The 24,723-nt window shown below is 37.3% G+C and overlaps 1 protein-coding gene across 1 annotated transcript in view; it reads right to left on the bottom strand.

Moving 5' to 3' along the window:
* The window catches only part of LOC106656744 (cytoplasmic protein NCK1), a 54,377-nt gene that overhangs the window by 9,036 nt on the left and 20,618 nt on the right, over positions 1-24,723 (bottom strand). The window contains exon 3 of the mRNA XM_014377874.2: positions 8,704-9,689. Within this exon, the coding sequence (XP_014233360.1) occupies positions 8,704-9,689 (986 nt within the window). The remainder of the gene's footprint in view (positions 1-8,703; positions 9,690-24,723) is intronic.

Here is a 24,723-nt window from a genome sequence, read left to right as displayed (position 1 = left end):
TACAAAAAAAAAAATTTATTTCTACAATGTACTTGTGAAAGTACATGACTTCGAGAGTATTTTGTAAAAATTTCATAAAAAAATTTTCATTTTTGGACCTTTGAGAGCAAATCTACGGAAAAGTCGTGAAAATTCTGGTGAGAAACGTAACTTTTCACAGAATCATCTGAAACGAAAAATGCAAAATTACCTCATTAGTTTATGAGTTTTATCAGGTACTGACGTAGAGTTTTTTCAAGTATAATGATTTTTCGAATTTTGACGTAATTTTGAAGTTGAAAAAAACGTTAAAATTGCGTCCAGACATCAAAAATCGACCTTTTTTTCGGAAAAGTTGTTATAAACAAAAAAATTTTCGGAAAAATCGAAATATCTCGACGTCAGTACCTGCTCAAAGGGTTTATAAAGAACTGTGCAAATTTTCAAAAGGATCGGTTGAATACTTTTTGAGTGACGTTCCTCACCGATTTGAAAAATATCATTTCAAGGAATCGCAATCGTTGCATCAAAGATACAACATTATACGTCAAGATATTTCAAATCGGTGAGGAACGTCACTCAAAAAGTATTCAACCGATCCTTTTAAAAATTTGCACAGTTCTTTATAAACCCTTCGAGCAAGTACTGACGTAGAGATATTTCGATTTTTCCGAAAATTTTCTCATTTATAACGAATTTTCTGAACAAAATGAATTGACGTGAAATGCCACAGATGGCATAAAGTAATCGAATTAAAAGTTCAATATTTTCGTCAATTTTACTCAGATTGGGCTGAAATTTTCACAGAATACTCTTGAAAGTATAAACAATCAAATAAAACAATAAAAAAAATTAAAATTTTTCGAGGTCAGGACCATACCCCCCTTCTTAAGGCGTAGAAGAAAATAGGCTGACCCAGCAGGGGCTATAGTAGAAGCTACAACAAAACTCAAGGTTATAAGTCGATACGAATAAAAATGTTAAAATAAAGATTGTTTAAATCTTTAAGGTCTTCTTTTTTATTGAGTGTGTTGCGCGTGTCGTTGGTGAAAATCATTTCTGATATGATTCTACGTTGGTAGTTTTGCTCTTGGACAAAAATTTTTACATTTGCCCAACCCATGTTGTGTCCTTCGTTTTTTGCGATATGCGCTGCGACCGCCGATTTCTTACTGTCTGCGTTCTTATGTTCGTTCATGCAGATTTTTAGCTTTCTTTATGTTTGACCCACGTAGCTTTTGGTTCAGCTCGTACATTTCAAATGGTATACCACTCCTGTTTTTTCATTTTTGTCAATCTTGTCTTTTCCTAGTGTAATGAGCAAAGTGAGCGATTCACTTTTGGTCGGAATGACCTTGATGTTGTATTTCCTAAGCATGTTGGCACATTTTTCGTAGAAGTGGTCAATGTGTAGTAGTTTTAAAATTGCTTCGCATGTCAGATTGGGTCTCGTTGTGTGTGAGTCTGGTTTGAAATGCTTGAGGGTCCACATTCTTTTGAATACGTGTCGATTGATGAAGGCTGATGGATAGTCGTTGTCTTTCAAGAGTTTTCGTACTTTTTCAATGTTTTTGGCTTGGAACTGCTGATCTGATAACTTTGTTGCTCAGTCAACTAAGTTGTAAATGATGTTGATTTTTTGTTGAGCAGAGTGTCGTGAGTGGTATGAGAGTAATCGCGTAGTATTAGATGGTTTTTGGTACCAATCCAAAAGCAGTCTGCATTGTCGTTTATCAAAGACATGTCAAGGAAGTTGAGCTTTTTGTCTAGTTCGACTTCGTGTGTAAACTTCAATTTTCCGTTATACGAGTTGAACACGTCCACCGTCAGCTCGATGTCCTTTTTGTTGATGCATAAGATGGTGTCATCAACGTATCTATAGTAGAACAGTGGTATGCATCCGCGCTGTTTCAGTACGCTCAAACAGTGCTTTTCTGTATCCTCCATCACTAAGTCTGCTGCTAATGAGGAAATGCAGCTTCCCATCGGGGAACCGTAGGTTTGTCGGTAAAAGGTGTTGTTGAATTTGAAATAGGTGTTGTTGAATAGGAAGGTCATCACTTCACGGATCTTGTTGAACGATAAGCGAGACTTAGAGAGGTCGGAATAGCGTCTGTCTAGGCTTTCGAGTACAAGTTCTAGCGGCACGTTCGTGAATAGCGACACGACATCTAATGAGACGAGCACATAATCCGTTGGTATTGAAATGTTGGCGATTTTACTCTTGAAGTCAAAGCTGTTGTCGACGTGGGAAGCTGGTGGTTTGACGACAGGTGACAATTCTTAGTAAAAAATCTTAGCGAGCACATATGTTGACCCACCAAAGATATAATAGGACGTAACGGGACGTCCTTCTTATGAATCTTCGGTAGGCCATATGCCCTCGCTAAAGATGTGTCACTTAGTGATAGCTGGAAAATACTAAGGTTTCTGTCACACTCTTCATTGAATTCTTTCAAGAGTATTTTCGTCCTCGTTTGTAAGCTCTCAAATGTGTCGTGGTCGATTTTTTCGTAGGTCACATCATCGCTCAAGAGTGTCGTCATTTTTCTATATAATCGTCTACCTTCATGCAGACTGTAGCGTTACCTTGGTCAGCTTTCGTAAAAAATAAAAGTTGGTTGTTCTTGAGAAAAAATCGTGCCTGTTGCATTTTTATGTGTGTCTCATAGTCAAATTTGCTACAGTGGTTCTCGTTGTTAGCCGTGCGTTTGAAGTTTTCTAGGACTGTGCAGCGTATGTCGTTCGCCGCATTTTTTCGTTTTCTTTTAACTTCAAAGCGCTAATACATGACTCGAGGTTTTTGATGGTTTCAACGGTGTTTCTCGTACACCACTGTGTTGGTACATTGAATTTCGGGCCACGTGACAAAATATTTGTTACCTCTTGTGGGATCTCCGTTTTTGTTAGATTAATCAACCAGTTCTTTTTGTCCGTACTGTTCTTTTGTACGTAGTCGTAGATTTAGAAGCACTTAGTTTTTCAGTCACACTTTGTGTTCGTCGAACTATAAAAACTACACAAAGTCTCCGTCGGGAGGCCGAGATGGTCAATCCGTCGACGAAGTCTGTTGAGCAGTCTGTACAGTTCTCCACGTTTTATGTGGATATCGTCAATCATTAAGTTGAGCCATTTTCTGTTCAGCATGTCTAGAACTGATTGACTCTTGGTCTTACATACATTGCTGTAGAAGCATATACTGTTCTTGAACTGATTTTTTAAATGTGGTGATACCAGTCGGTGAAGTCTACACGCACTCAAAAACCACTTTTTCGCATTAGTCTTGGCCAAGTCAGATCTCCACTTTTGCCAATTTTTGAGACATCTCAGTGTCTTAATACCATATGTTGCTTTTATGCGTTTGAAAAAAGTTATATTGTTAGAACTGTCACTTGAAGTTCTGCCTGATTTCAGCCGAACTCAAGGTTACTTGACCTTAACCTAATCGAGGGACATAATGGCAAAGTTAGAGCCAAGATTTACGGCATGTAGCGCTACGACTCAGTCTTGGGTAAGGATTATTTCCGTAACTTTGACATGCAAGCATTTCGAAGTGTGAGCCAGGAGAAGTCCAATGATTAAAGTTCAGCTCTGGGTATTACACTCTGGGTATTACATCCATGTTGCAATAGGTGAGCACCCCGATAGTCACGAGAAAGCAAGATAGGATGGATGGGAGGGCAGAAAAATGGGATTACAAACATACATACAAACATGGACGTATACATGGACGGATACCTTCTTGACTCAGTGGGTATAGTTCTTGCCTGCTGATACAAGGATGTGCCGCAGGACGTGGGTTCGATTCCCACTGGGCGAATGTTTCACTTAGGCCCACGTGGACGTTTTTTCGCCTGGTGTGATCGAGCCCGGACCCGAAGTAGAGCGGGTACCACTCAAAAAAAAAGACCCGGGCTGTCTCTGGTCTCCGGGACATCAGTCTCTGAAGCTAGTAAGAAACCCCGATCACTGTACGAACTGGAAGCGAAGAGGGTAACCAAAAGTAGGAGCTTGAGGCGAGGACCCACAAGGCTGGCGATAAACGGGGAGTACAACACTACCGTGATGAATTCCGAAGCGAAAACTACACTCACAAGATGGCGCCGGGTGCGGGAACCTCGTCGGTGGATGCATAGACGCAAGGCTCGTTTGAGCACGCATGATGGCAACTGAAGCGAGAACCATACTCACAAGATGGCCACAGAAAGAAGTATCAAAAACTTTTCAATTGGAGTTCTTCATCAGTTGATACTACGTGAGTATGATTTAATTTTGAGCTTCGACTTGCCTCCATAATCTAAACTATATTTTAATTAAATTTGATCTCAAATAACTTTTTTCGAAATTTTAGAACTTTCGCATTATACGCAGGCTGGGGTGTGCGAATACTTGAAAAAGCTTGGCTCGATCGACTCGTGTTTTTTTCGAGTGCTCTTCGTATTTTCTAGCTAAGTAAATGATGTATTAACGAACCAATTCATGACTCCATTCCATTGGCTTACTCCTGAGTGTTAGTTACTCGCAGTATATTAACAATATACGTACATTTTATTTATAATATATCGATGTCCTGTACAAATAATAACACTTTTCCATTTAAATTAACACATAACACATTCATAGTTTGTTATGAATGTGTTATATGACATTCATAATTTTGTTTATGTACATTATTTGATACATTTATTTGGCTAAAACCAAATGTGGAATTTTGATTAAAGTTATAAAAAAGTTTGTACGCCAACAGATGTGAAGAAAGCAAGAAATAAAAAAAATTTATCAATGTTTTTGAGCACATAGTGAATAATAGAACTGATATGAAGGTCTAAATCAAAATTCCACAAAACTCAGCCCATTAAGGATACTTTTCTGAAGATTTTGAGACCCATCAGGAACTCCCCCCTGAATAACTCTGATCTGAACCTTGCGCTCAGTGCTGAAAGGCTAAAATAGCAAAAATAAGCTATTTTTAGATGCAAAGGCCTATTCTGCAACTTTTTTCACATTTTTTAGGGCTCTAAGATGTAAATTTTATGTTGAAAATATAGATTGATGTTAAACTGTGGTTTATATAAAAAAAAAGAGTAGTGAATTGGTGTATGACTCCCCTTAGAAGTGCCACTTTCTTCCCTGATAACAGAGAAGGAAAACGAGCTTTCGGTCAGAGAAGGAGAAAAAAACACATGTACATATTTCATAAGTACCTTATTGTTACTTGACACTTGTACCTAATATCGATGCATATCGAGCTGTAGTGGTTAGGAGCTGGACTTGTATCCGACTGATCATCGGTTCAAGGCCCGGTCCCAGGAAAAAGTAATCGACTTTTTCCCATACTATAAATTTCCATTTTTCATCTCCTGAATTATTCGAACAAAATTACGAAGAATTTCGCTTGATTTTTATACTTTTTAAATTATTTAACCTTTTAAAAATAACGTTTCTTTGGAAATCATTGCATGGTAAAAAGGTATCACGGCAATTTGGAAAGTGGATTTTATTCGAGAAAATAATGTCAGATGATCATATAGACGCCATTTCTTTCACAACGTGGTCAATAAACTTTTCGAAATGCTGTCATTATTGATTATAAGAATGTCTTTTTTTTGTTCCGATTCCGACCTGCTTTTAGGCAAAAACGGAAATGCCTATGATTTTAGGTAATAACCGCAATACCTGAAAAAGTTTAGGAAGTAGTTAAAATTTTTAGGCAAAACCCGTAATGCCTAAAAAAATGCAGGCAAAACTAGCAATGCCTAAGTCAGTTTAGGCATTTCAGTTTTTAAATAATTTCGCATATAAAATCATTTGTAACACTGACAATATTTATTGAATTGACTGTGTTTACTTCGTGATTATTGATTTTATGTACGTATGTGACGAATACTTATTCACTAAGCAGAGAGTGTGTATACCTAACATCAATTGCTTATTGATATTGAACGGTTTAGTCATACCTTTTTTTTCGTTTTAAAATGGGGGTGCTACAGTTAGAAAAAGGTATATACTTGAGCCTTATTTTAGGTTAAATAGGTGTTTTATTTGATTTTGTAGTGCCCTTGAAATGACTTTGAAAAAAAATTCAAAAGGCATATTTGAACGTGAAATATCCTTACGTAAAGTTCCTATTTGAAAAATCGATAATAGGTTTGCTGTGGCTTTGAGGTTATGTTCAAGGCCACCATTCGATTCCTTGTCAAAAAATACGTCAGACATAGGGTTTTTGATTTTTTTATTACATTTTCTGTGCGAGATATTCATAGGTTTCCATACTTTAGTGACACCCTGTATATTGCATGAAATACACCTGACAATAATTGTTATTAGATAATACCATTCAATGAATATTGTCAGTGTTACAAATGATTTTATATGTGAAATTATTTAAAAACGAAAATGTCGAAACTGACCTAGGCAGTGTTAGTTTTGCCTGTATTTTTTTCAGGAATTGCGGTTATTACCTAAAATCATAGGCATTTCTGTTTTTGCCTAGGCAACAGCGGCTTTTGCCGGTAATATATAGAAACATGTATTACATACTTTGATCAATTGCTGTAGACACTTACAACCGACTCGGATGACAATTGACTTTGAACAATCCTACATCAGTTTCTTTAGTGACATTTTCTCTGATGCTACTTTACACGGTTGTTTTTTTCATTTCATCCAATGCGTTCAGCGACATATTCAAAAATTTAATTTACAAATTAAATATCATCAGGATGATAAATTTACATTGCATGTAAGACATTTAATTGCACTTGCATTAGTGCCCACTGTCGACTTTACGTTTGCCTACGCTAAACTAGTCAAGTCCGCTTATTCCAAAAAGAACGCCACTGTGCTCAAACCTGTTCTGAAGTACTTTTGAAGTACTACACTAAACAAACGTGGGTCGGTTCCGTCACTGGACGCACAAAAAATTGCCTCCTTATCCTCCAACGCTTTGGAACAATAACAACATAGTCATGTCAGACAACAATCACATGAATTAAGGTGTCGAGGGTTGGCACCGTAATTTTAGTCACAAGATGCACAAGAGCCAAGAAATTTCTCAGATGTTTACAAGTTTAACAGGGCATGCAGGAGAATATGATTAGCGACATTAAGTGTGGCAAAATTGTGCGTAAGCGTAAACTTCGATCGATAGAATTTGACGAATACTTGTTAACTATTGTTTCTTTGCATGTTAAAAATGATATTTTAGATTATTTGTGTAATAGTGCTGATAGTATATTTTTTCTTTTATGTAAACGATCGCGTTAAATCTTTTGCTGTTTTTTGTTTTACTTTGTATTTTTGTTTATTATTACACACGTTCGTTATTACGCTGTAATAAATAAGTGCTCTTTTACTCCCACTTCATTGTTCCTTTTTTTTATATATCATATGTCGCTTATTATGTTATTCTGAAAATTTTAATTTTTTCTAAGATGATCTGTCGCGAAGATGAACTGTCGTAAGTTAAGTTATCAAGTTGAGTTGTCCTAAAGATTTGAAGTCAATAACCCTAGAAAGGCCTATTTTTTTAATTTCGATCGATCGATTCGAACGATCGTTTACCAAACTTTATAGACTGACTTCGTGATATTTTTAAATTGTAAAAATTCGAAAATTCCTTTTTTATCAATCGTTTGTTTGTATCATTTTTTTGGTTAAGGGAGTTAATGATTTTTTTGATCAGAAAAGTCTAGTAACTCCAAAAATTAAGGTTTGATACAAAAACTAACAGCAATATTAAATTCAGTGAAATATACAAAAGATTACGTATCTTTGATTTTAATTTTTGACCTACAACGAAACTTAGAATTTATATTTTGCGTACTGATAGGGTTGGGTTTTTAAACCATGATTTAAACCACTAAGAAGATATCGAAACCTTTTCTGCTCATCTGTCAGGGCTAGAGTTTCACAATTCTTCATTAAAATAGTTTGACAATCAAATGCTGCCAGTATCGTCACGATTATTAAACATTAGTCCAACCGGTACCGGTCTATTTAACTGTACTTAAAATGCACAATTAGGATTATGAAAACTCATAAAAAATTAATTTTTCACTTAAAACTGCATGGCACATTGCGCGACCATCTTGTTCTTTTAGACAATCGTAGTTTACCTCTACCAAACAAATTTTCATTAAAATATTTATTCTTAAAAATTATTAGCGAGTCCAAAACGCGCCTGAATAAATATCAAAATAATGTTTTTTATTATTTTAAATAAAAATGTGAACTCATTTTGAACGTTAAAGTTCGAAAATATCATCCTTATTTAATTTAATTTTAGGTTAAATAGTGATTTTATTTCTAACTGTAACCCCCCCCCCCCCCCCCCCNCCCCCCCCCCCCCGTAACATTTTTCGCTCTTTCCTGCAAAAAATCGAATCTGTAAAAAAATCGAGATTTTCATGTAAAAATCGATATTTGGTTCGCTGTAGCTTTAAAGTAATGTTTAATGTTAATTCTAAGGTCACCATTTGATTACCCGTGAAAAAATACATCAAATATGAGGTTATTAATTTTTATGTAACTCCTTAAAGACGAAAATTGTATTTTTATTCCATAATCAACATTGCGAGGATATGATTTTGTTTATATAAAAAATAGGAGAAATTAAGTGAATATTGAAATGTTGCAGTAATTCAGCTTCACAAAATATCTTAATTCAATGATTTCATGAAATACATTTTAGATGCAGAAAAATTCACTCCTAATAATACTCACATTAGTTTCACTATCCCGTATTAAAAAATCACCATCATGTCCTTGTTGATTAAGTAATGTGTCACATTGAGAACGAGTAATACTTCCATAGTACCAAGCTCTACCGATTAAATGGGGTCGATCTAATAAATTATTACTATCATTAGATGCAAGCTTATCTGATTTCATATCAGATGAATCATTGGGTCCATGATCACCACTTGTGTTTACTGCATGATTACCAGTACTAGCGCGATCTCTATAAGGTTGAGTTAAATATTCGCTCAATTCTTGAAGGTAATTTCGTGGCACTAAGCCTATTTGACCTTGACCATTTCTTGCTTTAAACCATTCAGGGTCAGCTGGTGGACGATCTAATATTTCTAAGCGATCGCCTTTTTCAAATGAAAGTTCTTGATCGTTATTTGAAGTAAATGAATAAAGAGCAACAACGATGTCAAGTACGTTTTCTGCCATTGCGTAAGTATGGAGCGTATCATCAGCATCCCCTTCTTCTTGAGTATAATTAGATGGAAACCAACCAGTTTGTGCACCACTCTGACCTCTCCACCATCCATCATTACTTTTTTCAAGTATCAATATTCTTGTTCCTTTTGTGAGTGAAAGTTCATCAAGTTGTTGAGCTTGATAGTTATATTTTACAACGGCAGTTCCAATTGCTTCGGATGGATCTGTTGGTAAGCGTCTGGACATTATTGGCGATTCAACTAAACGAGAGGGTGAATTTCCAGTGGGTATCGCTTTCGATCCAGAACTTTTTTTAACTTTTTTTTTTATGCTATCGAAAAGAGAGGGCTTTTCTTTTTTCACATAGTTACTGGGAACATAGCCAGCTTGACCACGAGTATTTTGAACTCTCCACCAATGTTTTGAATCGTCAAGTAGAAGATAACGTTCATTTTTTCGTAAATCCAGTTCTTGAGCCCCTTGAGCTTCATAATCATATTTTGCAACAACGTGACATACGTCGTCTTGGTTTGATTTACCTGAAAATGAAAGATATAAAATCAAATTAAAAAAAATGATTGGCATGGAGAAAAAATTTTTTTTAAAAAGATAATTATTCAACTCAAGAAGTTAAAAGTTCAATTATTTTTTACCAAAACTTGCTAATCTAAATTGGTGTGTGTGAGTTTACTGAAATTTGTGATCATACACGTGGTGCGCGAATATGAAGTGATAAACGTGTTTTTTCATTCCAGATTGTATCTCTGTATTGATGCTGATGTAGTACATCATCTTACACGAAAAATTGAATACAGTTTATTTATTGAATTTCCACTCAATAGAATTGAGCATATATTTTAATTATCGGTCTCATTTATAAGAAAAAACTATGACATAAATCAATTCATAAAAGAATATCTAATTGCTGTGTGTGTTGTTTCGTAATAGTACAAAGTTTGAATTAAAATCCACCAATTTTTTTTTTAGCGGAGGATTTCAGTATTCAAAAAAAATTATCTAGTAATGTTTCAAGAGTTGTTTTATTTTCTTAAGTGTCATTGTATCTTGGGTCTCTAAACAGACAAGGCATGATATTGATTCGTACTTTTAAAATCATCGCCTATATTTATAATTAAAGTGATACACTGACAACCCAAAAGTATAAAATTTTTCCGGGAAACAGTAATAGTTGCGTAGTTTACACCATTCAAAAGTGTTTTGATTGGAGATTATATTGTTGAAAGTTTTTATTTGGTAAAAGGGCAAGGAGCTCAGTTAACAGTCTTCAAAAGTGTTTTAACCGCAAATTAAACTTTTTGTATAAGTACAAAGATAATGCTCTAGTATTCGCTAGTCAATCAGTTTAGGCGATAAGGCAATAAGGACAACACTTTTTTGTGTGTCATTCGACAAGAAATTTGTCTTTCTCTCAGTTGACATGTAGCCGTTCGCCACTAACAATCGCTCTGAAGAGGCTGATAAACTCAGCGAAACGTTAGCGACAATTTAATAAACTTTGACGTTTTTTGTAAATATTCGTGTTTGTTTTTCATTGACGCGTTTCATTGGCAGAAACGTTGAAGTTCAGGTGCCACATTCACAGCCATTATAAATAATTAAACGAACAGTTTACTTCATGGTCGCGATTTTATTAGAAAAAGTGGTTCAAAAAATCTGTCAAAATTCACTGAGGTACTTATAAACCCATGATCACCTATGATCATATTTATATCTTGAGTTTTTCCCGCAACAGTTTGAAAAAAAATTTCAAAGTTGATTTTTTGCACAAATTGTTACTTTTTTTTATCTGAAGGACCATACTTTTCAAAGAAGCATGAAATCTCAAATTTAAACCCAGATTCTGAAAGGGCATTGAATTTCACATAAATCTATGTATTAGCAAAGTTTTTTAAAGGCCTAGAACATGGGAAAAAATCGCGTCGATTGCGAACGAAAAATTTCATCACTTTGGGCGTTAAAGGGTTAAAAAACAGTGTCAGGAGTACTTTTTACACCCTTTCGAAGAGAATAATTTTTATAGAAGTGTATTTTGTGCATATAACAATGTTCAGAATGTGATTTGCATTAAAGTGTTTTCTATGCAAACACTACGGGCGTTCCACCTGCAGCTCTGGCGCGTCGAGGGCCTGGTCAAAGTATGTGTGTGTGTCTGTGTTTTTTTTTTTTTTTCTACTCCACCCTATTCGGACACTCACCGGAATCCGCCGTTAGGCATTGCTTCGGTGAGGCCGGGGTTAGTTGAGCATTTCTGCTACTTCTGTTAGTCGTCTTCTTTAGAACTCGCTGTCTAGTGCCATCTTGTGAGTGTGGTTCTCGCTTCTGCAGCCGATGGCAAGCCCATCCCATTGCACTGTCGGCTGCATCTTGTGAGTGTGGTTCTCGCTTCCGGCGCTACCCTATGAGTCTTCCGTGAGTTTTTGATACTCCTCCTTTTCTGTTGTCGTCTTGTGAGTGTGGTTCTCGCTTCAGATGCCATCATGCGGCCGCAACGAGCCTAGGCTCCCGCATCCGGCGCCCTCTTGTGAGTGTGGTTCTCGCTTCCGACTTCATCATGGGAGTGGTGTGCTCCATCTATTGCCAGCCTTGTGAGTCCTCGCCTCGGGCTCCTACTTATGGTTATCCTATCGCTTCCAGCTCACGCAGTGATCGGGGTTTTTTACTGCTTCGGAGGCTGATGACATAGCCCGGGTCTTCTTTTTGAGTGGTACCCGCTCCACCTCGGGCACGGGCTCGGCCACACCAGGCGAAAAAACGAACCTCGAAAATTCGTCCGGTGGGGATCGAACCCACGCCCTACGGCGTACCTTGTATGAGCAGGCAAGAACTATACCCACTGAGCCAAGGAGGCCGATGTGTGGCCGGGTGTTTTTTTTTTTTTTTTTTTTTTTTTGGATGTATTAATGTAATTTATTCAGTAAAAAAAAAATAACGAAAGAACTATACATTTAGTAGCAATGTAGCATAACAGTAGAACAACATAACAATTTAAATTTAAACTGCATATAGTATATACAGGTACATCCACGTCAGTTTCCCTTTGTTCCATCCCCGCGGAATCCGCCGTTAGGCATTACTTCACGGGGTTGGAGGGTTTGGCATTGTGCGCTTCCTGAGGGCTTGGGTGTGGTAGCGTCTTCTTCCAACCGCATCGTCCGGTCATCCACTTTAGTCCACTTCTTCGTCTCTCAGTCTTATTACAACCGAGTGAGCGAAGGAGGCAACTGCGAGCCAGTTCGGCTCGCTCTCGAGCATGAGCCTGGTGGTGTTTTCCGGCGTCATGGCCTCGTGGAGAAGAGCCTGCAGTCTCTCTCTTTCTCCGCTGAACCTCGGGCAGTGATAAAACACATGCTCCGCGTTCTCGATGGATGTGGGGCAGACCGGGCATTGCGCGCTTTGATTACGGTCGTAGCGTCGGCTATGGTGTTTAAAAAAGCCATGCCCGGTCAAGAGTTGCGTGAGGTGGTAGTTTAACTCTCCGTGCCCCCTCTCGATCCACGTTCTAATATTTGGGATCAGACGGTGCGTCCATCGGCCCTTCGTCGACCGGTCCCATGCTTCCTGCCACTTGCTTATCGTGGCCAAGCGTTCCTCGTCCTTTGCATCCTCTCGGCGGCGGCCGTAGAGCCGCGCTCGCTCGTCCGCGAGAAGGGCCAGCGGTGGTATGCCGGCAAGGACATATGTGGCCGCGTACGAGACGTGCGGCCGGCCTCCGATCACACGCAGGCAGGCTCGTCGGTGGGCTGACTCCGCCTGGCGGATATAGGCTCGCTTTTGGGCGGCTGTGCTCCAGATGGGGGCTCCATACAGGAGTATGGAGTCAACGACGTGGGCATACAGCTTACGTCGGCTGCTTCTGGGCCCGCCAGAGTTGGGCATGATCTTCGTGAGGGCGCCGATCACACCGGCTGCCTTCGCGCTGACTGTTCGGAGGTGGTGGTCGAACTTCAGCTTGGCGTCGATGTGCAGGCCCAGGTAGCGAATGGAGGGGGACGAGCGTATGCTGTGGTCGCCTACGTGATGGTGATGGTTTCCTCCTTTTTTCTGCTTGTGATGAGCAGAGCCTCCGTCTTGTGGTCAGCCGTATTTAAGCTGAGCGCTTGGAGCGCGCCTCGCACCTGTAATATGGCAGCGTTCAGGTCGTGTTCGATCTGCCATAGGTGTTTGGCGACAGCCACCACAGCGATGTCGTCCGCGAAGCCGACGATACGAACATCGCCGTCGAAGTTGAGGCGCAGGATAGCGTCATACATGACGTTCCACAGGATCGGGCCCAGAACCGACCCCTGTGGTACACCTGCTGTGACTTCATAGGACTCCGGTCCATCATCCGTGGTGAAGTCGAGCACTCTTGCCGAGAAATAGCTGGTGATTATTCTCAGCAAGTAATCGGAAACGAGCAAACGGCGCAGAGCGGCGAGGATGTTGTCCCACCGGGCCGAATTGAACGCATTCCTCACGTCGAGCATCACCACGGCACAGTACTTCTTGGTACCGCGGTACCACCTCTTGCCTGCGATAGCCTCTTGGGCAGCAGAAGTGACGTCTACGATAGCGTCGATCGTAGATCGCCCCTTCCGGAAGCCATACTGTCGCTCCGAGAGGCCTCCGGGCCTCTCTGTGAAAGCCTCCAGCCGGTCGCATATGATTCTCTCGAGAATCTTACCCGCCGTGTCTAACATACACAGCGGACGATACGAGGACGGCTCGTCGGGGGGTTTTCCCGGCTTTGGGAGCAGGACGAGTCTCTGGCGCTTCCAGGCAGACGGGAAAACGCAGGTCTCCAGACACGTCGTGTACACACTTAAAAAGGCGTCGGGACGCGCGGCGATAGCGAGCTTGAGCGCCGAGTTGGGTACGCCATCCGGGCCTGGCGCCGAGCGCTCCCTGATCCTCGACTGAGCTCCTTTGAGTTCCTCCAAGGTGACGGCTGGGATAAGCTCTCCTGCCCGTCGCGGCAGCTGCAAGGCGGGCCCGCTCGGGACCCGCGGAAACAGGGCCGCCACCGCGCCGCGCACCAGCAGCGGAGAGCTAGGCTGCCTGGTCTGCGGGCATCGCAGGCGCACCTTGTATCAGCAGGCAAGAACTATACCCACTGAGCCAAGGAGGCCGATGTGTGGCCGGGTGTAGGTGTGTGTGTGTGTGTGCACCGAGAAACTTTCAGTGTATGCTACATTCCTGCACGAGTATGCTGCGCACGGAACACGAGAATATGCTGTGCTCTGGCAACCGGAGTGTAGCGTACTCGTATAGTATCAATGCGTGACCCAAACAAGCATATCCCGCGCTTACGACTGCGGCGCTGCTGATACACTCGAAACAAGAGTGAGATTGCGCGTAAATAGTTGAGCTCTACGCGTTTACATATCCAAACTTTGACTTGATCAAAAATGAACGTAGTATTTAAATTATTGATTAATTGTTTGCAATTTCGAAGCAAGTATGGAAAGTTTTTTTGAGATCTCGGTCGTAAAGGACTTGGCGCATCTTTTCACCGCAGGTAAGTAATCAATTTAGGTTATGCTATCCGCGAATTTTGAGGTTGTACATACTTCTTTTCTATTTTAGCTCGTGTAAAAGATAAGGATTTTTTTAATCTAAATTTATTAGAAATTTCTGAAATTTTAAACCACGATTTGCCAGCTGTGTCTCGTTTTTTACCAGTATTTAATACTGAAAAAACGAACACGGAAGCTTTAAGTGCTGCCTTGAGATCTGGCGAGTTCGAAATCAATCAAACATTTATTGAAGATATAGAAAATTGCCCTATTATAATAAAAGATGAAAATGTAACGGCAGCTGCTGATCCCTCTGAATTAGAGCAGAGTGATATATCTGTACACGATGCAATTCCAGGTGCTAGTTTTTTTTTTTAATAACACACTTAAACTCCTGTAATTTATTAGAACAGCTTTCAATAATAATTCTCTTCTAATTCCATGCTGTTTCTCCACATTTCAATTTTCAGATAATTTTGCTTTCATCGAGAACTCTTTATATTTTAAGTTAATGGATGATTTAGAAGGTAGAATAATTTTAGGCACATATAAAAATGCAAAATTATTATTACACAGGAGATTGAAAATATTCATTGTTAGGTTTTTAATCACAGAAAACTTAGCGACCCTCAAGTAAGTTATCAACTGTGATTGAATAGGCAGTTTATCAATGTGTAGAGTAGTTTTTTAAAGTATTTATTCTGTTTGTTCGATAACGGTGTAAACAAAAGGTAAACTTTGCTTAACGTAAAAGCCTTAAAGTTATGAAAAACTATGTGTATTCATTTTCCATAAAAGTGTATGTTTAAAAAGATAATTCTATTTTGGCTGATAACGCATGAGAATATCCATATGTTAAAAATATATATATAAATGAATGAGTGGAAATAAATGAATAAATAAGGGAAAATAAATAAATATGTTTTAATAATCAATCTTTGTGAAAGAAAATTTAAATAAAGTTTCTCATATGAGTCCACAGAATATGAAGCCCAAAGTCTAATAAAGTTTGACTGGCACTAGTATGCTGAGAGAAAATGTTTCAAAGTATGGCTTTACCATGTTTTAATAATGAATCTTTGTGAATAAACATGGAAATGAATACTCATATGCGTCCACAGCATGCTGATGAGAAAACGTTTCAAGGTACAGCTTTACAGAGTTACAATTTGTAGTATCAGTTTGTACATTATTGTACATTGTGTAAACATTGTGTGAGTCAAAAAGTATCTGTGCGTACTCATTTACTTTTTACTCATATTCTCAGCATGATAATGTGATCAAACTTTAATAGACTTAGAGTCTCATATTTTGTCGGTACAGGTAAGACTTTATTTAAAGTTCTTTCAGTAAGTTTAATTATCAAGATATTTAATTATTTTTACTTATTTACTCATTTATTCTCACTTAGAGATCTTCACATAATCACTTATTTATTTATTAGATATTTACTTACAGATGGATCTCTTATGATTCATAGACTTACAAGTCTACAGTGAACAAATGTAACTGGTAATTTCACTTTACAAAGTAGCTTTGTGAATTTTCATAGTGTCCAGAAAAAATACTTCATTCATAGGTTCATTAAAATTTAGCAATAATACAATTTCTATTGTACTCTTAGACCTCTAAAAAGGTGTTATATTCTTTGGTGTTATTCCCTTAATTTGTTGAATAATCAAATATAAGTGTATTTCTTGATTTTTGCCAATCTCGCTTGTTATCAAACTGCTTATATTTTTTTATTCTAAATATATTCTGTCTAGTTATCAATTATGCTTATTCAAGCATAGTGCGTTTTCTTTCTGCCTTTGTTTTAACTATTAGTTGCAAGTGAAATACTAACACATTACAATGAAAAAATTTTTCTAGCTCTGATGGGATTTAATCTTGCTTCTATAAAATAATTTTATATTTTACAACTAGACATTTTTTTACAGAATAACCTCAAGTAGATTGGCAGAAGTGACAACTCAATTGCAAGAACTATTTCCTACTATTTCATGTAACGATTGGTTTCAAGCACATCGCACCAACGCCTGTGGCCAAGATATAACGGCTTCTGGATGTTTAGTCAACTATTATAAGTATTATAGGCAAAATTTAATTAGAGCTGGTATCATTAAAGGCCGATTTGTACAATCAAATAGGACACATGAAGAACTTGATGGTAAACGAATAGTATGCATTTTATTCAATTCATAAACAACTAATAATGTTATTAATATATTCAATTGCAGTTAGTACTGACTTGAGCCTTTTACCACTAACGGACAAAAATCGATCATTGTATTCCATGCACCAAGTTTCGACTGTCTGGAATGATTCAATTGATAGAAGACTGAGAGCACTAGTTGATGAAACAAATAAAAAAATTAAAATCTGCTTTCTATCGTATTGGAACACATTTGAATGTTTGCGTTCATCTTATGGTCTTGATTTGGTAACTATTTCTTAACTAATTAATTTGGAAAATATAAAATAAATTTAATAATAATTAAAATAAAATTTCCAGATGACGACTGATTGTTTGGTCATCATTAATCGATTAAGCCAGGCAAATTCGATTTTACCAACGGTCGCAGAAAATTTTCCCTTAATTTTTGTTAATCGCTGGAACAATTTAGCTCCAATGCTTGTGAAAACTTTAAAAAATTCACAAATAGATTCATTAAAAGAGTTTCGCCTGGAATCTAAAGATTTTTTACTTCAAAGTAATTTCTTGCATATTCGTCATTTGATTTATATTTAGTTTCTCATATAGCTTTAATATTTGATATTACGTTTCAGTTCCTGATAACGTATACGCTTTAATTCTTGCCGCACATAGTGTGACAAAATCGCACACCATAAGAACCAAGAAGAAAGGGACATACACATATTCTAAAAAAGAATGTATTGAACATTTTATCAAATTTATTAAGGTAATTTCAAATAATGATATTTGTATGCTAGTCATGAATTATTTCTAATCTATTTTTTTGATTTTTTTAGGATGAATCACTCGTAGATCCGTATATTCAGAAATTAGCCGAAAATTTTGAAAAGCTTGACATACAAGTGTGCCCATACATTATTTTCTGTGGAGAACCACACAATATTACTAGAAGATACGTCGTTGTGGTGAAAAAGAAGTACGAAATCGATAGTTCAGTCCCTAGTCCATCGATAGAAGCAGTTAAGGTCTGTCTTGAAATATGTGTTGCTCTCCATGTTTGGCAAGAAACCTGTCCCCATATTTGGCTTTATTTATTGGAGCACGTTTACGCTATACGGCCGGATGTATCACATGTTTTTCCAAACTCTAAATCATCTAAAGCTGCGGGAAATTTTATCTCTAAAATTGACCCTACATTTGATACTCTAGGTACTTTCTTTTATGACGTATAAAGCGTTGACAAAGCGTATTAATGTTGAATTGTAATTAAGCTTATGATTTTTGTTTTTTTAGAAGCACAAGCGTTACCAGAATCACCGGAATTACCAGAAAAAGAAATATAGGTGTTTAGTGTCGTCTTCATTAGTTCATAGATCAATAGTTAGTATTTTCATATTCATTTTTAATCCAAGTCTTAAACGATCGATCAAACAAAATGGATTACATGAATATTTTCAATTTCATTTTGTCGTTTGTCATCGTGCTGTATGCCGAACCTTCATTTTCTCGAAAAATTGTTCACATGGTAACTGAGTTTTTAATTGATTTTGTGACTAAAAAATTCTGTGCGTCTTTAGAAAAATCAATATTCGAAATTATTGATAAGTCGGCTAGTAAGACAGAAATGAAAACTAGAATTCGCGAATGTTTCTTGTTACATACGAATATTTTTGATAATTTTCGTACCGAAAAAAACCGCTTTGATTTGCTCAAAAGCAAAGGTTTCAAAGAACCAGATGATTTCAAAATTAGAAACACTTTCACCGAAATAATCAAAGATAACCAAAGTATTTTGGTAGACACACCGGTTTTAGGATACTTTATACCACTAGACCACACTTTGAAATGTTTATTTGAGATTCCTAATTTCGCGAAACAAATTATAAATTATATAACGCAACTGTCATTCGAAACTGAAATAATTTCAAACATAACACAAGCCAAATACTGGAAAATGTGTGTCGCAGCTCCTAAAAAAAATGAGTATATATTACCGCTATTTGTTTACTATGATGACATCGAGGTTGGCAATCCTCTAGGTAGTCATAGTGGAAAAAATAAATTTGGAGTCGTGTACACGTCGATAGCTTGTTTACCAGCGTATTTATCATCCCTGTTAGATTATATACTTTTCACAATGATTGTACGTAGTGATGATATGAAACTATCCTCGAATGAGGATACTTTCAATACGCTCATTACGCAGTTGAATTCTTTGCATACAACTGGTGTTACCGTCGTTGTTGATAACGCTTTAATTACCTTCAAATTCCAAACTGTTTTGATTCTTGGCGATAATTTAGGGATGAATTCTATCTGTGGGTTTGTAGAGTCTTTCAAGGCAAATAAATATTGCAGAATATGTATTGCAAACTCATTTCAATGCTCGCAACTCCCAAACGAAGATAGGTCACTTTTGAGAACTCGCGAAAACTACGAATTAAACGTAAAAATGAAAGATGTACCTGAAACCGGTATAAAAGAAAATTGTGTATTTAATAAACTACACAATTTTCACATTGTCACAAATAAAAGTGTAGATTTTATGCACGATATTTTGGAGGGCGTTTGCGTTTACGTACTACGTTCTATTTTGTATCAATTTATTTTCAATGACAATTTATTCACGTTAGAATTTTTAAATTTAAGAATTAAAGAATTTAAATCTCATTCAGATGACACAAATCAGCCACCTCCAATCTTACTTAATAGAAATAAAGAAAAGTTACACCTTAAATACTCTGCATCCGAAATGCTGTATATAACGCGGTATTTAGGGGTAATAATCGGAGATAAGGTTCCTTGCGGTGATAAATACTGGAAAATGTATATAGATTTAAGAAAAATTGTCGATATCTTAATGTCGCCAAGAATCACAAATGACCATATTCGAACACTATCGAAACTAATCAATCAACTCAATTCAACATACATGAACTTTTTTAAAATTCTTAAACCGAAATTTCATTTCCTCACGCACTATCCTTTGATTATGTACTATTTTGGCCCTTGTGTGCATTATTGGACGATGAGACATGAATCACGTCATCGTGAAATAAAAGCAAATGCTACTGCATCGAATTCTCATCAAAATCTTTTAAAAACCATTACTATGAAGCAATCTTTAAGAATGTGCAAGACAATAGACTCCTTCAAATCACACATTAATATTTCTTTTAAATCATGTAATCCAAATAATAATCGCCAGTATCAGAAAGTATTTATAAATGGTAGCGATTATCATGTAGGATCTTTCATTGTTTTTAGTTTAACAGAGCCGGAAGCGAAATTTGGGAAAATTTTATCAATACAAAAAATTGAATTGGCAAATCACGAAATTTCTGTACAATTTTGTTTGGAAGTCTACGAAGAAATATATTTTGACACCCATTTGATGGTTTATGTAGTCTCTCCTATTAGTAATTATAATAATAATATTGTAAATCTCAAGGATATACCTAGTATGCCACCTGTAGTTGCAGTAAAAAAAGGAGAGTTTTATTATATTATACCTAAATATGTTCTGTAATTTTTGTAAAACTAAATAAAACGTTTTTCATTTGAAAATATTATTATAATTAATAATTACCTAATAATTACATTATTATTAGCTAATTTATAAAGTAGGTACAACATTGTATATTTAAATAGCATCGCATTCGAATTAGGTAGCATAGACTAATTAATACTGTATTTTAGAGTTGAAATTTATAAATGCATTGCTTAGTCAATGCTATATTCTACGATACATAATAAATAATATTCTAATAAGAAATATTCAGATAAGAACATTTTTACATACATGAATCTTGATATAAAATTCATGAGATATGCTTGGCTGTATGCTCCGATGACCGGAGCATGCTGTACTCCGGTGCGCCAGAGTACGAGACTTACTCGATATTGGACTAGGGGTACCTCATTTTTTGACCACAGCATTCTCGTGCATCATGGCGCGTGTGGCGCTCTTGGGAAAGAACGCGGCTCGCACTGAAAGTCTCTCAGTGTGTGTGTGTACTTAAGGTAAACGCAGGCCGGCCTCTTCGGCGTCAACGTCTTCGTGGACCCTCTCGATGATGGATGGCGTCGGTGTGGCTGAAGTGGCAGGCGGCACGTCGGGATGGATCGATCCAATTGTCCAGTGATGGGTTGGACTGTCACTAGTCACGAATGCGCTTCCACGTAGTCGGGTGATACTATCGACTTGTATCACACGACACGATAACGATTTATTTTTTCGGTTTGCGGCAGATATCGGAAATGCGGTTATCGGCGTCTCGATGACGAATTCGAGAATTGTTCGCCTGCGTCTTAACGACGAAATTACGAGTTGCACTCCGAAAGAATATTAATATGCCGGACCGAGGTTCACTAGTCGAACGTGAAACAAAGAGTGTCCTCGTCAGTCGCACTTTCAAGTATTTGAGCCTGATCGATGATCGCACGCGCAAGCGTAGAGAGGCGATATCGATAAGCTCCAGCTTTTCCGTCTTTTCGGCCAAGCTTCGTTAGTACTGCCAACTTGTCGTTCGCATTCCTTGCTATGCGAGTCCTGTGTTGCCATTGTTGCCATTGCTGCTGCCAACTTGTCGTGTCGTCTGTCGATTCATGTGTGTATGTGTTTGTGAGTGTGTGTTTGTGTGTGTGTGTCTGTTGCGCGAGGTTGAGCCTATGTCTATCGAACGATCGTTGTGCGGTAAGAGTCGTATCTTCGCGTCACAAATTGCTTCAGAGCTTCAGAAAAAATATTGATAGAAAATTGACGTTCATACGGGAGGAGGAGGATAGGAAAGGGGAGGGGGTCCAAAATTTTGGTTTTGGCATTTTTTTATTATGTACTATAGCATACCAAAAGTGCGTCAAGATCGGTGACATACGTGCAGAAAAAAATTTAAAAACGTATTATTTTGACCCATATACTTTAGCACAAATTTCACATTTCCAAAAAGTGTCATTTGTGCCTCTTACATTTTCTCGGCTGAGACGATTTTTCGAAAATTGTAATTGTTGCTTTAAGTGAGTCATACATCTATTCATTCCTCTTTGGTATTTTTGTGAAATAAATCACCAATTAATGTCAATCTACATTTTCAACATAAAATTGACATCTTAGTGCGTTAAAAAATGTGTGTTTTGGCACTGTGTGCAGTGTCAGAGTTTTTGAGGTAGAGACTCGTGGTAGAGAGCAAAATCCTCAGAAAGATGTGATTCATGGATGGAGTTTTGTGGAATTTTGATTTAGACTGTGACGTCCAGTATTTAGATCCTAGGTCACAAATTCCTACGTTACCGACCCAACTAGTTTTTTGATAATTATTGACAAATTAATCCTGCGATTCATATTTATTATATATTTTTATTGCAATTTTAATCATGACTTTATTTTTATTTTACATCTTATAATTAGGTGAGATAATCCAATAGATATAACTGATATGAAAATGTACTACATAAAATAATATTTCCTAAACACAATATAATACAATGATGTAATGTAACAATGAGCCCAAGTGCAAAAATACCAAACCAATATCAACTATTACTGTAAAATATAAACAATCCAATTTTCAGTCAAATCAATATTTATAATCTTAACATGTTAAAACAATTTTATTAATACCTTGTTAGCACTGTTGTCAGTACTGAGTCATGCGAACTATGCACTGTATAGTATCGTTGCACTTTGCTCACTGCAGTGATTTTGCGCCAACTATTGGATCACCTTTTTGTAATTAATTGTGTCTTTTATTTAATAAATAAGAATCGGGTCTGCTAAGCATAAGTCTAGAATTCGAGAACGATTGGTACGTCATGGCACTTGAGTTTTACGACCCTCCATGGAGCAAATCAGACGTTAGTACGTCTTTTGCCTGCTTAGAACAACACAAACTCTTCAAGTATATAAACCGGGCAGACCAGCCGATCTCTCTCGCATTCAGGCCTCTTCTGTCCTTAGACGACGACTGTAGAACACAGCATCTAGATCCGTTATAAAAAATAACGAGTAAGTCTTCTTTCAATTTATTCCTTTCTTTCCTAAACATTTTCAAAGCCCATGAACAATTCATGGCAATGAACTTACAATAAGTTCAACTCTAAACTGTAAAATGCAGTTCAGGAATTATACAACATAACAATTTCCTACTCCTTTCCCTAAATCTAAGCTGTAAAAGACAGCACAAGATATTGTTATACAATATAACAATACTTCTCCTTTCCCGTTTGCGAGCCCGTAAAAATTCACGGCATTCCCAAAGCTTTAAAATAAAGCAAAGTCGGCGCTAAAATAGCGTGCGCCTGTCAAGCACACGTGCTTGTCAGGCGAACAGACAAACTGTATTCCGTAGCATATCTTGCTACTGTAAAAACTGTATCGGCTGCTACAACAGCAGACCGTAGCTCGGCCCTAGGACTTAAACAAGATTCCGCGCTGGTGCGCAGAGAGCTACACCGACACGTATGACCGTACAGTCGCACGAGACTATACACTAGGGTGGTCCTTATTTCCCAAAGTACTCCGATCCTCGCTCCTACCCCTGAAAAAGTTAGTTTAGGACCAAAAATGAAGAAACCCGTCGTCATAACTCCCAGTAGTAGTCGCTAAAACCTTCCCGTTTTCAAAAAACTGTTTTTTCCCCATAAAACCATTAGACCGGTTCGTTTTGGAAAATTTTTTTGCTTCCTCATAGGGGAAGCTTTGTGATGGGCTCCATTTCGGCTTTTTTATAGAGTAATCGTAGGGTATATTTAATGATATTTCTATATACTAGATCGAATTTCTGACACATGTTGGTATGTATGTGTGTGTGTGTGTGTGTGTGTGTGTGTGTGTGTGTGTGTGTGTGTGCGGCTGTATGTCTGTGTAGAGTGATTCCTCGATAACGGTAGCACGTATCGTGACGGGGTTTGGCTTATTTTGTTCGTTATTATGTAAGGATGAAGCCAGAAAATTGTATTTAGCGATAAAGGAAGAAAAAAAAATTTTTTTTCGATTTTTAAAAATTTTTGGAAATTTTTTTATGTCTGTGTAGAGTGATTCCTCGATAACGGTAGCACGTATCGTGACGGGGGAGGGCTTTTTTTGTTCGTTATGATGTAAGGATGAAGCCAGAAAATTGTATTTAGCGATAAACGAAGAAAAAAAATTTTTTTTTCGATTTTTAAAAATTTTTTTTTACGGGAAAAATTTTTTTTGCGGGAAATTGTCGTTTTCTTCCTTTTGCTCCCTCATATAGGAAGTTTTGTGATGGGATACATTTAGGCTTTCGTATATAATTATCGTAGGATATATTTAATGATATTTCTATATACTAGATCGAATTTTTGACACATTTTGGAATGTATGTGGGTGTATGCGGCTGTATGGCTGTGTAGAGTGATTCCTTGATAACGGTAGCACGTATCGTGACGGGGGAGGGCTTATTTTTTTCGTTATGACATAGGGACGAAGCCAGAAAAATTCATTTATCGATAAACGTAACGTTTTTTTTTCTATTTAAGAAAAAAATTTTTTTTTTTTTGCATTGTTTGTTTGAGATACCCGATAAAGCTGAGAGGCGCTTTCGTTTCGCTTTCGTAATTAGAAAGATGATATTAATATTTTCAAATTATTTTTAAGTTAAAAAAAAAGTATGAGGAAGCTACTTGCCAATACATTGGCAGCGGTTTTTTAATTTTGGAAGCACTGGCAGAATCTTTTAGTTAAACTAAAAACATGAAGTTTGCCGTCTACCTAGTGTCGCTGGATGAATAGCTGTCGATAGCTTTCTGAAGTTAAAAAACGTAGTGCAAAAACTGGACAACATCGCTAAATAAGACTTTAATTGTGTACAGTGCTCTGAGGGTAATATTAATATTAACAAGACGTTATCTTACGTAATTTTTTGTGTAGAATCGATC

Source organism: Trichogramma pretiosum, unplaced genomic scaffold, assembly GCF_000599845.2.
Source record: "Trichogramma pretiosum strain Unisexual culture from Peru unplaced genomic scaffold, Tpre_2.0 scaffold95, whole genome shotgun sequence".
NCBI classification, from domain to species: Eukaryota; Metazoa; Arthropoda; class Insecta; order Hymenoptera; family Trichogrammatidae; genus Trichogramma; species Trichogramma pretiosum.
This window is presented reverse-complemented; position numbering and strand designations above follow the sequence as displayed.